At 36.3% G+C, this 15871-nt stretch overlaps 2 protein-coding genes across 2 annotated transcripts in view; one reads left to right on the top strand and one right to left on the bottom strand.

Annotated features, from left to right (window-relative positions):
* Positions 1 to 6854, bottom strand: part of LOC107092090 (WD repeat-containing protein 49-like) — a 27951-nt gene extending 21097 nt beyond the window's left edge. The window contains exons 1-9 of the mRNA XM_015386378.1: positions 6722 to 6854; positions 4123 to 4324; positions 3021 to 3074; positions 2856 to 2939; positions 1873 to 1938; positions 1292 to 1522; positions 446 to 531; positions 260 to 352; positions 130 to 175 (exon numbers count right to left, since the gene is read on the bottom strand). Coding sequence (XP_015241864.1) covers positions 130 to 175; positions 260 to 352; positions 446 to 531; positions 1292 to 1522; positions 1873 to 1938; positions 2856 to 2939; positions 3021 to 3074; positions 4123 to 4302 — 840 coding nt within the window. The 5' untranslated portion in view covers positions 4303 to 4324; positions 6722 to 6854. The remainder of the gene's footprint in view (positions 1 to 129; positions 176 to 259; positions 353 to 445; positions 532 to 1291; positions 1523 to 1872; positions 1939 to 2855; positions 2940 to 3020; positions 3075 to 4122; positions 4325 to 6721) is intronic.
* Positions 6855 to 11628: 4774 nt separating this feature from the next.
* LOC107092109 (high mobility group protein B1-like) lies at positions 11629 to 15232 on the top strand. The gene is made up of 5 exons (XM_015386406.1): positions 11629 to 11841; positions 12913 to 13068; positions 14156 to 14301; positions 14389 to 14563; positions 14696 to 15232. The coding sequence occupies exons 2-5, from the start codon at positions 12922 to 12924 to the stop codon at positions 14825 to 14827; spliced, it is 600 nt and encodes a 199-aa protein (XP_015241892.1). The 5' UTR covers positions 11629 to 11841; positions 12913 to 12921; the 3' UTR covers positions 14828 to 15232.
* Positions 15233 to 15871: the final 639 nt, after the last annotated feature.

The following is a 15871-nucleotide window of genomic DNA, read 5'->3' as shown; positions in this document are numbered from 1 at the left end:
GCCATCAGTTTGGGGGTCCTTGGCCTGGAAAACGTTGAAGACCCATGCCTTAGAAGTTTCACTTTATTATATCTTTATGTTTGGTTTAGATAAGCATGTGATTTAATTAGGTTTTGAAAACAAACTGACCTCCATGTCTCCATATACAAAACAGCATTTATCTGTCCCAGCTTGACTGCATTAAAGACAAAAAATTATGATGAAATATATTAGGTAGATTACTGCAGAAACATGTCAAAGCGTTTCTTCTCCAGCTCACCCATAGTCTAAAGTCAAAGGTATTGTTTCCAAGCCACTGATTTGACAATAAGGTTCTAATGTGGAAAGTTCATAAAACTGAATCTCACCATCCCTAAAAATAAAAAAAAAGGATTTAGGAACAATAAATGTAAGCCCAACTTCTTGTTAATAAAAGCATTCATTGAAGTAATCATGAAGTCCTCACCCTGTTCCAGTCATCAGCTTGCTGTACTCTGACATTAGAGCGAAATCAGTTACCCACTTTGACATTGTATTGAGAAGTCCCTCGTTCTAGAAAAATTGACAAATTTCTTTATGTGAATATAAGGATCAATTAATTTTGGTTGTTTGTCATGATGTATTTACAATACCTGTACTTTTCTCCATAACTAGATTTATTAACTTGCTCAGGGAAAGGATAAAAAACTAATTATATTTTATTAGGAATCTGTCAAAAAGGCTTAAATGTACATGAATTAGCCAATGGTTTATACAGTAGACATAGGAAAACCATGGGAAAGCAACAAACTAAAATCAAAATCAATGTTTTGGCTACATAAAATAACAAACAAAAAAAACAGCACCTAAACTTTGGAAAGACTAAAAAAAGATGCCAACAAAACATATCAAAAACTTTTCTACTGATTTTCAGTTAACTCTTCTGGGATGAGATACTGTACAGAGTAAAGGTTCAAATGACCAAACCACAGTATTTTACATATATAGTGAAATTGTATTACGGTAATTAGCTCCAGCCCACTGATGAGGCTAAATTCTTTAGACTAAGAGTAACTTTAAAAAGGTAACAAAATTAAAGCAGGTATTAAACATTGTGTTTTTTAAGGTCTGAGGTCAAAATTTACTGAAATAAAAACTTGAATACATTAGTGTTTTTAATTGATATGTAACTTAACTTAATTAACTTTTTATTTTTTATGGATTTTTAGTTGCATTTTATTTTTTCTTTAGTTGTTTAAGGAAAATATGGGGGGAAAAAACAATAAATGAATGTATAAACATTCCAAAAACATTTCTCAAAATGAGTACATACAAACATGTGCTTCATCCTCTGAGGTTTCAGTTCGGGACTCCACTGACAGACGAACCCGTCCTCTCTCACTGTTAACACGGTCCCTTCGTGGGTGGAGTGGATGTTGACTATAGGAACGCTGTTAACACCATCGCTCATGGTGGCTGGCAAATTAAAGGTCACCTGCTTGCTGCGTCTCAAAGTTTCCTCCTTTGCCTTATACTGCTCCAGCAGATAGGTGGAGAACTCCATCTGAATAATAACACATCACATCCCTCTTTGTACTTTCAAAATGTGGGGATTTAGTTACATTGCATACAGAAAAGCACTAATCTCCATTGATCACAAATAAGAGAAAAAATGGAAATCATTTAAAGCACATGACATGTTCATGCCACCACTAAAAGCTTTCAAGGCAGTTGCTTATATTGATTCAATTGGCAGTGTAAAGGCAGCCACATCCTAAGGCTCTATACTGATGTGCATTCTTGTTACACCTTCATTAATTAATCCTGCATTCAATATTGTTTCTAAGACTTCTACAAATTCCTTTTCTTTTCAAGTGTGCTCCATTACACAAATAGAAGTTGAATATAACTCACCCATGAAATCCTTCCTTGATCTGAGTAATCAACTTTTTTAAACAAACTATGAATCTGCTCATTGTTCTGTGAAATGGAAAAATGACAGAAATAAACTTTGATGCAACCGCAAACTGCAAAACATTACAGGGTTTTTATCTTATGTACAAACACAAACTAAATTCCTATTTTCATTTATAACTAAAAATCAGGATAGATTTGCATTTGTAATATGCTCAACAATAGAAATATCTTTCTCTGCAATTAAAACAGCCAGCTTTTTAGGGTCAATGTCTTCACCAGATTTTGAATCCTGGACATTATTTTTCCTCTTTAACATTTTTACTGCCTTGCCAACCTCTATTTTTGATTAACAGATGGTCAACCATGTGATTCACCAAGCGGTTAACGGGTTAAAATAGCTCAAACATAGTCAATTAAATGGAGATTATATAGAAAGCAATCCCCAGCTTTAAGAATAAAACAAAATTTGTGCCATTCCAGTATTTAGCAATCCATAGTATACTGTATCTGGCTGTGTGTTTAGGGTTATTCTGCTGCTGAAACATTCAAACCAACCTCAAGTCTTTTGCCACCACTAACAGCATTTAGCTAAATATACCTTGCCATCAGTTCTAGTTTTCTGCCACAAAGGATTTTGAATGAGAGCCAGGTTTGAGCTTGTCTGAACAGAGCACATTCTTCAGCTATTGGCTGCGTTCCCTACATGGCCTGTGGAAAATGTCAATAATGTGGGGTTACTTTCAGTAAGGGTTTCCTTCTGTTGATCACTGCATTTCCTTTAGGTTTATTTCTGAGCATCTTTCTGCTTTTACTGACTAATGCCCAAGCCTTAATATAAATACTGTTCTAAAATCCTTTACTTCTTCAGATGATCAATTTAACAGTGTTCTGTGAGACTGTAATATTATTTCATAACCTAAGCCAAAGTTTTAGATGGGAAATTATGCCTAAATAATAATAAAACATAGTTATCGTCTTACCACGATTGGTTTGTCCAAATGCTTTTTCATTATGCGTACAAAATTCTCCACATCAGCGTATCCTCTCCCCCTCACATCACATTCCTTAATGTAAAAAAACAGAATTAATAGAACATTTTCACAATAACTGCTGATAAAAATTTAAAGGTAAAATCTCAATAGTACCTCAAATGCTAATTTCAGTTGATGGAGATTATGTAGTGAAATCCTTTCATTGATCTTAAAATGACAAGAGAAACAGAGACATGAATTCCTCGCATTTGAACAGATAACTTCATGAAGCACCTAAGGCACTTGGATGAATATCTATTTTAGGTTCGCACAAATTCACTCAGCAGGCAGTTCGTAAAGTTGGAGTGCTACAGAAGGAATAAATTACTGCTTTTTTATAATGAAAATCAGGAAATATGATGAGGGCTTCACCTTTGCATACCAACGACCCTGACAACTGCATCAGAGCCCTCAGCCAAAAGCAGGCCACGCTCTTTGAGTTAACAACTCTTCTAAGTTTTTCAGCAGTTTCCTAGCAACTGGTCCTTCATCCTGGAAGCCGTTTGATCTACCATTAATAAATAACATGGATAAACAACTTAATTCCTCAGGGATGCAACTAGAACTGAAGTTTCCCCACGGTATTCCCTGAATTTGTAAGATAACTGTTTAATCAGTCAGAGTGATGGAAATGGTAAGAGCATTCGCATAACCTCGACTGCTTCTCAAATCCCTTCATAAGAGATGCATAACTTTGAACTCCTGAGCCTGCTCCTCTTAATCTGTTATGGCACATTGCTTGCTACATTAAGCAAGAGAGTGTGACTGAAATTTGCAAAGGAAACCTGGAAACTTGAGACAGTGAATTGGCAACCCACTCTTCTGCATAATTTTATCATTCTTGTCAGTTTAAACCTCAAATTTAAATTTTCTGGGAAACATTTTTATATAGCTGGCTCAGCTGCAGCTGGAAATGCTTTGGAACTTTGGGAAGATTTCCCCGCCCGATGTACTGTCAGGCTGTGTTTAAACTGATCATGAACTTTATTTATGTAAATTAGCAAAGCATTATTATTGTATTTTTCTGGGAAAATGAGGCTAAGCAGGCGAATAGAAGCACTGCAATATAACGGTGACATCTTCTGGTTAAAAGTTGCATTTCTGCAAAAGAGGGTTCATATGAGGACTAAATTGAAGCAATACTGGTAATACTTAAATAGTAAAACAGTTCTAGGAAAGAGATACTGATATTCTTTTGATCAATTGGAAACTGCACCTCAAAGCTGTGAGCTTCTCCTTCGTGTGAAACAAAGAGACTGTCGTTGTGTTCCAGCTGGGCTCGGCCTTCCCGTTCAAGCCTCTTATTGTCCTCTCCAAAATCGGATAAACGTGGAGCTGAAATATCCTTTGCTTTCTCCAGATGACCTGCAGGTGTTTTCCTCATCCTGTCCTCCATAGCTCCCAGTTTAGAGTGGATTCTGCAGGATTTCACATCATGATCAGATTAACGTTTGTATCTTCCTATGTATTAACTCTTCTTTACAGAAAATGAAAGAAATTCATGCCAGAAGCCTGTGTGATTTTCGACCTTTCTTGAGGACATTGAGTCTTTCATTAATGAAATAGAGCAGAACTATTCATGCCCCTAAAACCTTTAAAACATTTTGTCATGCAAGACAAAGAAAGGCTTGTGTTAACACAGGGTTTTATGTACTCAACAGAAAATACTTCATTTGAAATTAACTGAAAAGGACACTATATTTACTTTCTCTGTTTTTTTTTTGTTTTTGTTTTTGTACAAAATTAATAAATATCTACGGGGGCACAAAAAGTATTTAGTAAGCCACTGATTGTGCAAGTTGTCCTACTCAGAATAATAAGAGAGGTCTGTAATTGTCATCATAGGTACACTTCAACTATTAGAGATGAAGTGAGAGAAAAAAATCCAGGAAATCACATTGTAGGATTTTTAAATAATTTATTTGTAAATTATGATGAAAGTAAGTAATTGTTTAATAACTAAAGTTCAACTCAATACTTTGTAACATAACCTTTGTTGGCAATGACAGAGGTCTTCACCAGGTTTGCATACACTGTATTTTGGCCCATTTCTCCATGCAGATCTCCTCTAGAGCAGCAACGTTTTGGGGCTGTCGCTGGGCAACACAGACTTTCGACTCCCTCCATAAATTTTCTACGGGGTTGAGGTCTTGTGACTGCCTAGGCCACTCCAGGACCTTGAAATTATTTTTACGGAGCCACTCCTTCATTGCCCATGCTGTGTGTTTGGGATCATTGTCATGCTGGAAGATCCAGCCACGTTTCATCTTCAAGGCACCCACTGATGGAAGGAGGTTTTGGCTTAACATCTAACGATACATGGCCTGATGTTTCTCCCCCAATGCTTCACAGTAGGTATGGTATTCTTGGGTTGCAACTCTGCATTCTTCTTCCTCCAAACACGACAAGTTGCGTTTTTACAAAAACGTTTTATTTTGGTTTCATCTGACCACATGATATTCTCCCAATCCTCTTCTGGATCATCCATATGCCCTCTGGCAAACTTCAGGCAGGCCTCGACATTTACTGGCTTGAGCAGGGGGACATGTCTAGCACAGCAAGATTTGAGTCCCTCTCGGCACAGTGTGTGTTTACTTATGGTAGCCTTTGTTACTTTGTCCCCAGCTCTCTGTAGGTCATTCATCAGGTCCTTCCATGTAGTTCTGGGATTTTTGCTCACCATTTCATTATCATTTTGACCCCAACGGGATGAGATCTTGCATGGAACCCGAGATCGAGGGAGATTATCAGTGGTCTTGTATGTCTTCCATTTTCTTACAATTGCTCCCACAAGCTGCTTGCCTATTGTAGATTCACTCTTCCAAGCCAGGTGCAGGTCTGCATTGTTCTTTCTGATGTCCTTTGACAGCTCTTTGGTCTTGGCCGTGGTTGAGTTTGGAGTGTGCCTGTTTGAGGCTGCGGACAGGTGTCTATTGTACAGATAACATGTTCAAAGAGGTGCCAATTATACAGGTAATAGGCGGAGGACAGAATAGCTTCTTAAAGTGGAAGTTACAGGTCTGTGAGAGCCAGAAATCTTGCTGGTTTGTGGGTGACCAAATACTTATTTTCCACCATAATTTACAAATGTACTCTTTAGAAATCCTACAATGTGCTTCCCTGGATTTATTTTTCTATAGTTGAAGTGTACCTATGATGAAAATTACAGACCTCTCTCATTATTCGAAGTGGAAGAACTTGCACAATCAGAGGCAGACTAAATACTTTTTGGCCCCACTGTAAAACATGTAGTGGGCTTTTGCAGAAAGAAAACAACTCTAAAAATGTATCATACGTATGCACCAGGGTAACTGGAACTAAACAATGGGTTATACAGCACAGTGGCAAATCTTGAACATTCCACAGGTCTTGAAAGGCTAGGCTACAAAAAATAAATAAATTGTATACATAAAGCCTGTTTTATCTTTTAATAGGGAATAGTAGGAGTGAGGCACGATAATAAACCAACCAAGACATGGCTGTCCACCCAATCAAACAGCTTGAACAAGGAGAGATTTAATCAGAGAGCCTCTGGTTCTTTAACATCTCATTAAAATGCATCTTAGGTTCATGGATATACAACAAAATATTTTTTCAAGAAACTTCCATAACAATTTTCTGGACACTAAACTTCCTAGAGTGTTGTTTACTGTTTTAGGATCCATGACAACAGTAAAAATTTCCTAAGAATTTATGAGAAGCAGAATAAGGCCTGAATTTTTTTTTTGGTTTATCTTCTGATGAAATCAAATTCTAATCAGAAACACAAAGAAAATCTTACATATGATTTAAAACATTATGAGAATAAAGAATACCTGGTTTGCTCTCTGATCTTCCTTAAATCTTAAAAAATGTACACTTTTTTCTCCAGTGCGGTTCCTAAAATTAAGTATGATCCTTAAAACTTAAGGGTCATTTTGAGCAAAAAACTGAAGATGAAAAATGTCTCAGTCCATCCACCAAACACTAGACAGGGATATTCGACATTTGTCTACCTGACACTGGCTCTAGCATTACACCTAAACAAAGCAGGTGTTAGATGGTAACTAAGAAACCAAAAGTGACAACTGAAACCACAAAAGTCAAACCATGGCATCTGCACATACTGAGGGGGACATTGTAACCATCATGCTGTAGTTGAAACCTCAGAATACATTAAAGAGCTTAAAGTGGGATTTATTTTTCTTTCTATATGCATTCATGAAGCTTTCTTACAGCTATGCCAATCACGTTAAATAAACACACATGGTAGAAAATCAGAAAATAGGCTGTTATTTCAGAGAAGGAAAAAAAAAAACAGAATAAAAGTCTAGTTACGTTGGCACACAGCCAAAGGTAGAAATTATAAAAAATATCCTCTTATCGAATGCAAACACATGAAAAGTGTACATATTTTATATAGAGACCTTTCAAAAAGTAAAAAGTTGTGAATAAATAGATAATCAGAGTTTGACTGTCTCCCAGTTTTGCACTTTTTGGTTCTGTTTAAGTTTCTTTTTTGAGTTTTCATATGTTTCATTTCCATTTTGTGTTGTTTTCTGGTTGTATTTGAGTTCTTATGTTTTTCTTGTTTACCCTCTGTTGCCTTTTTGTATCAGTCTCCTTCCCCTTCTTGATTCTTCTGTCCGCACCTGCTCCCATCAGTTCCTTACCACAGTCTTTGCTCTCTTTGACACATATACCCCTCCTCTTCTGTTACTGTTTGCTGGTTCCTCATCCTTTCTTAGCTCCTCATGTATGTTTTCCCTGATGCCTCCTGGTTTTCTGTGTTTTGTTATTTTTCTGGATTTTTGCCTCAGTTGCCACTCTTTGAAATATTAATTCTGCAAGAAACCACTTCAGTTTCCGTCTCTGCATTTGGGTCCTCTTTAAACCTCCACACAACCTGTACTTCTGTTCCTTTTCCTTCTAAATCTCCATAGTTAATCTACATGTAATCCTGCTCACATGTGCTTCACACATTGATCTCACATCAGCAAAAGCTCTTCAGCTGAAAACCTCAACAAAAGACACTACTGCTAGGATACAAGGTATGAATTCAAATAGGAAGGGGAGGGGGCTGTCTTTAAACACTAGGTGTCATTATTTCTTATTTCTACTTTACAGACCATCAGCATCTTGTTTCTTTTCTGTATAAGAATAAAAAATTGTTTGTCCTAGTAATTGTTAAGAACTTGACACCATGACTGTTATCTCTACTAGGGCTGAAACTATAAATCGAATTAATCGTGATTAATCGATTATTAAAGAATTGTCAACTATTTTAGTAACTGATTAATCGACAATCGACTGGAGAATAGAGACTCAAAGATAGACTCTAAACATGTCTTTAGCTGACAGAGTGACCCACTTAGAGGAGCAATTAAATTAAAATATGCATGTAATATTTTGCATTTAAGATAAAAAAAAAAAAAAAAAAAGTTTTTTTCCATCAGGATGCTCTATCCAGAACTCCTAAAGTGAAAAAGTTTTAGTTTCACCTGGTTTAATTCAGTAAAAAATCTTCTTTAAGGAACCATTTCCTATCTGATTATTGATCGATAAAAAACAAAAAACAAAAAAAAAACAGATTAATTGATCAGAAAAATTAGTAAAAATATCGAAGTCTTTTGTTTTATTCATTCACTCCTTTATGTCAATTCTTAATACCTTTATAGTAATAATACCTTTCACCTCAGTGGTACCTGCAAGTCTTTTGTAGTGAATTTCTAATAGCTTTATACATCTAATCTGAAATTCTTCCCAATTCTTTTACGCAAAAGGCTCTGGTTCAGTCACTTAGGATGGGAACATCAGAAAACTTAATCTTTAAAGTCTTGGCACAAACTTTCCATTAGCCTCAGGTATTCGTGAATAAATGTTTAAAGTTTTGTGTCTCGACTGGCTTATCTGTTTATATGTACAGCCACGTGTTGGTTAATCTTTCCATTTTTGGATGGTGGAATGAACAATGATCCTTGAGATATTGAAAGCTTGGGATAGTGTTTAAAGCTACAGTGTGTAACTTTTAGCGACATCTAGCGGTCAGACTGCAGACTGCAGCAACATGAACATCTCCCCCCCACCGCTTCTCCCCCCCAACAGTACGGCGAGCGTTACGGGACAAAATGTCTTCCACGACGTCCGCATCACCTACCTTCTCAAGTGATGAGGTTTGTTTACATAGATAATTTTACAGATAGTATTTCATTAGTCTGTGTAGGGTATAGATTTCATGTAGACTTAAGATAATAAATATACCCGTTATTTTTTCTACATCGTTGTGACCTTTTGGCGATCTCGCAATCGCTAGTTTGTTGGCTCTGCGCTGCCGTAGCGCAAAGATGTCTGCCTCCATGGCTGCGAGACCCGCTCCTATGTAATTATAAATAACGAATTCTAAGGCAACGCAAATATTAAGGTTAAGAGGCTGAGCTCGTAGATGATGATAAATAACATAGTTATGTATAATATATTACATTTCTGACTGTATATCCCTGTAATTATTACACACTGTAGCTTTAAGTTGTTATGCAAAGAAATTTAAAAATGTTTAAGCTGTATTAATTTTGCTAATAAAGTTGAAATAAATTCCATAAACTTTCCAGGCTAATTTTAAGGCAGATACAGTGATCAGGGGTTCTGTAAAAAAAATTGTTCTCTTTTTTTTTTCCCATCTAATTTTCTGGACAAGCTCTCCTTAACAGAACTAAACATTTGGATCACTTTACACTTTCTTTTGCTTTCTTACACTGATATTAAGGCTGTTTTAGTATTGATTCGAAAATGCATTATTCTATTTTTAGTCTCCGTTCCACCAAAGTATCTTGCAGATCTTCTTAATGCCTAAAAATCATATAGACTTTGAAGATGCTCAAACTAAAAAAAAACACACACCAAAGCTAAGGGACGCTGTCTCACATTTAAGTTAGATTCCAAAAGAAATAATTCAACTCCTAAAACAAAACACTTTAAATAGATTTCCTTTACTAATTGAGAATGTCACTCATTTAGGATAGGTTTGATTGCTTACATACAGGTTTAACTTGACAATGTTATATTAAAGATAAATAATTCAAAAATAGCTTTTTTTATTTTATATTTTTCCCTTAAAAGAAACAGCATTTTCCTGTCTAAATGTGTCTAAACAGTCTATAGAGATGTCTCTTTGAAATTGAAGGAAGCCCTGCATGTATAACTCCATCATGATGTGTTTTAACACTAGTTGTCTGGAGCTTCAACCACTGGATGCCTGCTGTGTGCAGCTCCAGCATTAACAATTCAGAACAATCACAACCATGGTATTGAGTGTAGTATGGGCATAGAGAAAATTAGCTTTGACAAGAACAATGTAATCCTATTTCTGCTGAGAATAATTAAACAAACATTTTGAAACAAATGATTATGATATCAAAATGATTGTTACCGACACCCTTTTTGACAAAACACTCTTAAATCTGCAGTTGTGAGAGAAGTCAGAATCAATCCATCCATCCATCCATCCATCCATCCATCCATCCATCCATCCATCCATCCATCCATCCATCCATCCATCCATCCATCCATCCATCTTCAAGTTGTGTATATTTTTATTTATTTCCTTATTATTAGCATAGTCTGACATCCTTTTTTCTCTGATAAAAAGAGTAGGCCTATATTTTTAAGTCAAACTAAATTATGATTACTCAGGAGATAATTCTGATCTACAGACTCTGAAGCTTGAGATAATGTCACCAAATTAGTTTAACTAACATTCTGTTTAGTTTGCTTTGCTAAAACAGTATTTATCGGACACATTTCAGGGACAGGTGGTGCAAAGCGGGGACTGCCCCGGAAATCCGGGGTGTCTGGTCACCTTACTAGCGGTAGTAGTTATTTATCTTTTTGTTTTTATTTATTTTCTCATTTCAATAGCTTTGTACTGTGTTGTTCCTTCTACTGTTACAAATAAAATAATTATTTTAAATCAAACTGTATCTATGTTTTTTTTTTATGTGTCCTCTTACTTACAAGCACTGAAGGGCCATTCAAACTTGGATAAGGTCTCCCACCACATGCATGAAGCTGTTGCAGAACTGGAGAACTCCTTCAGTGACAGACTGCTGCAGCCTAAATGCACCAGGGAGAGTCATCACAGATCCTTCCTCCCAGCTGCTGTATGACTCTATAATCACTGTTCCCAACAATCTACATTAAGTTCTTACATTCATGCTAATTTTACAGTTTCTACCTTAGTCAGTTAAATAATACCCTGGTGTCCATTTACACATCTCTGCTGATATTGCTGCTATTTTCCAATATCCATTACTGTAAAAATGTCCATAGCTGTATATTGGTTATTTATTCAGGTGCACAGTTTTACATTGTTAAAACACTTAACAGTACAGTATTTTATTGTTTATTTTTTACCTATTCACTATTATGCTATTCTTATACATTTTTCTAAGATCCACATTTGTGTGACTTTTTTCTATTCTAATTTTCTAATTTTTATTCTATTCCATTCTATTCTATTTTTATTCTATTCTATTCTATTTTATTATATTCTATTCCATTCTATTCTAATTTATTGTATTCCATTCTATTCTATTGTATTCTATTTTATTTTATTCTATTCTATTCTATTCTATTCTATTCTATTCTATTCTATTCTATTCCATTCTATTCTAATTTATTGTATTCCATTCTATTCTATTCTATTCTATTCTATTTTTGTTCTGTTCTATTCTATTCTATTCAATTTTAGCGCCACCGTCCCGTCGGGTTTTGGGCAACCAACCGCACATCAAACGGGACTAGAGCAGCGAGTGTCCAATAAGACACCTAAGAAGTTGGCGGCAGCCAATGTCCGACAGCCGGAGCTGAATACACCGGATAAACAGAGGAATTCTCGGAGGGAAAAGATCGCGCGCTCCCTGTGCTTCTCGTCCCATTGTTTGAGAGGCACAACCGATCGGTAAGCATCCTCAATGTAACGCTATGTAGCACATATGAGTGAACGCTCAGCTTATCATCGCATCTCTACTCTGTATGTTTGACTCTGAGAATAGATTGGTTGCTAACCCAACAAGCTGCTTAATGATGCTCGTTTCATTATGTAGACGCCCTAAACTGGCATTAGCTGCTACTCACGGAATACATAACTGTTTTTATAAGCTACGTTTTCTGAGTAAGCAGCGTCACCTTATGTGTAAGCAGCTGACAGAGAGGAGGGCTCTCTTGTCTGTTAGCCTACTGCGTTAGCCGGCTAACTGTAGCTGTTTATTCCTAGCTGTGCTGCTATGTTTCAACGTTAGCTGCTGGTTTAGCTGATGGGTTAGCTGCTGGAATAGCTGCTAGCGCAGAGTGGTGCTGAGGCAGCCCCTGTGTTTGATAAGACGGGCGGAGCATCTCTCCGACACCAGGATTATTAAAAAAAACAACATTAAAACAAAACAAAAAAATGACAATATATAATTAACTTAAATGTTAAGCGTAATTGTATTGAAAACAACGTGTTTGTTTACATAAGAACTCCGTTAATTCGAACTATTTTAATCAGCATTTTTAATTATTGCTTTAAAAGGAGCACTTAGCTCAAAGCTAATGCTAAAAACAAAAGGACACAAAGCGAGAGCGGAGCCATAATGGCTAACAGCTAGCGGGCAATCAAAGGAGGAGGAGGAGGCCATTGCTAATGTATTCATTTGCTAACTGAAGCCTGCACACAGGAACGACGTTAGGACAGTATTTAATGTTGCGGCAACCAGTTTTCATCTGATTTCATCTGACCTCTGTGTAACTACAGCTACAATAACAAGAAGCAGTGTTTAAAGAAGCGTAATGTTGGCCTTTCATGCAGTGGATCATCAGTCACCCAAGGCATCCCCCCTCCTCCTCCTGCCCCTCTTGTTTAAACAATAGACTGGACTGACAAAGCAAGACACAGACAGTGGAGCAAAGGGAAATTTGCATATTCTCTCTCCTGCTGTTGTGTCACTCCACTTGGATGCATATTTTTCCTCTTGTTTTTTTTTTTTTCTTCTAGTAAGACAAGATGGTGAAGGATCCAAAAAAGCCCCGGGGCAAAATGTCCTCATACGCCTACTTTGTGCAAACCTGCCGAGAGGAGCATAAAAAGAAGCATCCTGATGCCACTGTTAACTTTTCAGAGTTCTCCAAGAAATGCTCTGAAAGATGGAAGGTAAACATTAGTCTTACTGACCAGAGATTTGTTTGTGGACCAAATATTTATTATTGATTGCCAGATTTATCAAAGTGTTGTTAAAAAAAATAAACTTTTCTAAAGATTTGATTATTTTTATTTGACAGGATGCACTTTTTTGTACTACGTTTACCACAGTCACCTGCTGCATTCATTGACGCAATCAGGTTCATACACTGTAACACAAACTACAGACAGAGGAGTCAGAGCGATAGATCTTGGACAGTTTAAATCAAAGCAACAACTTTACTATTGAAAGGAGACTACATTTCCCTTTTAGGCCCAAATTTGCTCACCCAAAAAGATACAGTAGAATGGCCATGTTTGCCAAGATTTACAATTCCTTTTTATTAGATTCCTTCAAATAAGCTGTATCAAACAAACATTTCTTTATTCCTAGTAGATAAACAAAAAACATTTTACTGATTTCCAATAATAAACAGAATTGGTACCTTAAAAAGTAACAAAATAATTGATACAATTTTTAGATCCAACTAGCTGACCACTAATGAGGGCTGGTGATGTGTATTTCTGTCTAATTATGGTTGGTTATCCAATCCAATTTTATATTCAAAGCACTTAAAACAACCACAGCTGACCAAAGTGCTGTAAAGAAAAAATAAATGAACAAATAAAACATGAAACAGAACAAAAAAGGAACAGCTAAAATATGGGTTAAAATAACACTCACTTAATAAAATCAGTTAAGTTGTGTAATTGATAAATGTAATAAAAGATGGGGAAAAAAAAAAAAAAAAACACTCTCTTGCTAGGTGTTAAAAGCCAAAGAGAAAAGGGGGTTTTGACAAGAGATTTAAAAACAGTCAGAGAAGAGGCCTGTCTGATGTGCTGAGGCAGGTCATTCCAGAGCTTTAAAGCTGCAACAGCAAAAGTGCTTTCCCCTCTAAGCTTATGCTTAGTCTTAGGGTCTTTCAGGAGTTATGAGTGTCTGTTTATTAGGGTTAGGTCTGTTTAGGTGTAGTATTTTAAACATGCTAAATGTTTGCAGGTTTGCTTTTGTGTCCTGCATTATAAATGTTTGCTTTTCTCTCATTCTGTCTCAAAGACCATGTCACCAAAGGAAAAGGGAAAGTTTGAAGATATGGCTAAACAGGACAAGCTACGTTATGAGAGGGAAATGAAAAACTATGTGCCTCCTAAGGGCCAGAAGAAGAAGCGATTCAAGGACCCAAATGCCCCTAAGAGACCACCGTATGTGACTTAATTTTTTTTTTGTACCACAGTATAATCGATAATCTCCCCAAACAACATTTAATTCCCCCACTTCTACCCCCACAGGTCTGCATTCTTTCTGTTCTGTGCCGACTTCCGCCCCAAGGTAAAGGGGGAACATCCTGGACTTTCCATCGGGGACACGGCTAAGAAGCTCGGAGAGATGTGGAACGGCTCGTCTGCAGAAGAAAAACAGCCGTATGAAAAGAAGGCTGCCAAGCTGAAAGAGAAATATGACAAGGTGAGTGGCTACCACGTGATTAAAGCGACTTCTGTTCAGATCCGATCACCTCGTTATATCATTTAGTATGAATCTATCAAGGTAAAATAGGTAATTTTAAGTTAAAAACATGCTCTCTCATACTCTCCACAGGATATTGTTTCATACCGCACTAAGGGCAGAGTGGATTCAGAACCAGCGGCTGCAGCCAACGACGATGAGGAGGAAGACGAAGAGGAGGCAGACGAGGAAGAAGAGGAGGAGGAGGAAGAGGATGATGAGTAAATCACGTAAAGATGGGACATATCTTTTTGTTTATGCCATGTAATCCTAATGTACTCAGTTCGCCATCTTGAATCGCAAGTCAAATGTGTATATTTAATGTTTTTATGATGTACAGTGTTAAACTCCTTTTTTGTAAAGTTAACACTACATATCCTAAGTTTAAGAATTTTCTAGTGGTAGTTCTGTATTCCTGCCATATTATAAAACTATTTAGAAGGACTACACATCAGTATGGAAATAAGTAGTCTTTAGGTGTTACAACTCAAAAATAAAATTGATGAGTTGGTAGTGTATCTTTTTGTTTGTTTGTTTTGGAAATTATTTTTTTATGTGCTGTCCCAGTGTCTTTTTATTGTTCTTTGAATACCACTCTAATATCAAATGCAGCTGTTGACATTAAAGAATGTCTTCAATAAAGATTTCTTTTTTAAGATGTTTATTTTTCTTTCTTAACACCCACCAAAAGCTCATAACAAGGATGACATCTCCGCTCTCTTAATGCTTTGATTAGAAATTAGGTATTTTGAAAAAACATTTTACTGAAAGAGTTAGAGTATTCACAATTATTGCAAGCATTTTATCTAAGTATTGTTTAGAATGGAGATGAAGTCATGGTTTTAAAACTATAACAAGCATTGAATAACCACTAAAGAACAATAGGCACTAAATATGTGCAATGAATTAAAGGTTTCGATATATAGTGCATGATGTTGAAATATGGAATAGGTATCTGGACACGAGATTTATTTGTATGCTGCAGAAGTGGCAAATGCATTCACATTAACTTGACAAAGACTGATATTTTGAGAATAAAAGGAGTCAGAAATACCCCCTTCAACAATAATAAAGCAATATATCAGGTACAGTATTACAACTACCCACAAATAAATATGGATTTATTTCAAATTTATTCCCACATTTTTGGAAATTCTGTAATGGGCGCTGTAATGAAGTTACTCCTGTAATTAGGAAATGAAAATCCACAATGGATCAAGCGTTGAAATGGCATTTACTTCAAGACGAAACACTTTTTAAAGGGACAGA

The sequence above is a fragment of the Cyprinodon variegatus genome, unplaced genomic scaffold (assembly GCF_000732505.1).
Source record: "Cyprinodon variegatus isolate N-32 unplaced genomic scaffold, C_variegatus-1.0 Scaffold367, whole genome shotgun sequence".
NCBI lineage: Eukaryota > Metazoa > Chordata > Actinopteri > Cyprinodontiformes > Cyprinodontidae > Cyprinodon > Cyprinodon variegatus.
Note: the sequence above shows the minus strand (reverse complement) of the source record. Positions and strands in the feature narration are given on the sequence as shown.

What these genes read in the sequence shown, in the direction of transcription:
- LOC107092109 (XM_015386406.1), top strand. Translation starts at nt 12,922, where the DNA reads ATGGTGAAGGATCCAAAAAAGCCCCGGGGCAAAATGTCCTCATACGCC. An exon ending in AATGCTCTGAAAGATGGAAG is followed by an intron (nt 13,069 to 14,155) that starts GTAAACATTAGT and finishes TCTGTCTCAAAG; the next exon opens with ACCATGTCACCAAAGGAAAA. An exon ending in TGAAAGAGAAATATGACAAG is followed by an intron (nt 14,564 to 14,695) that starts GTGAGTGGCTAC and finishes TACTCTCCACAG; the next exon opens with GATATTGTTTCATACCGCAC.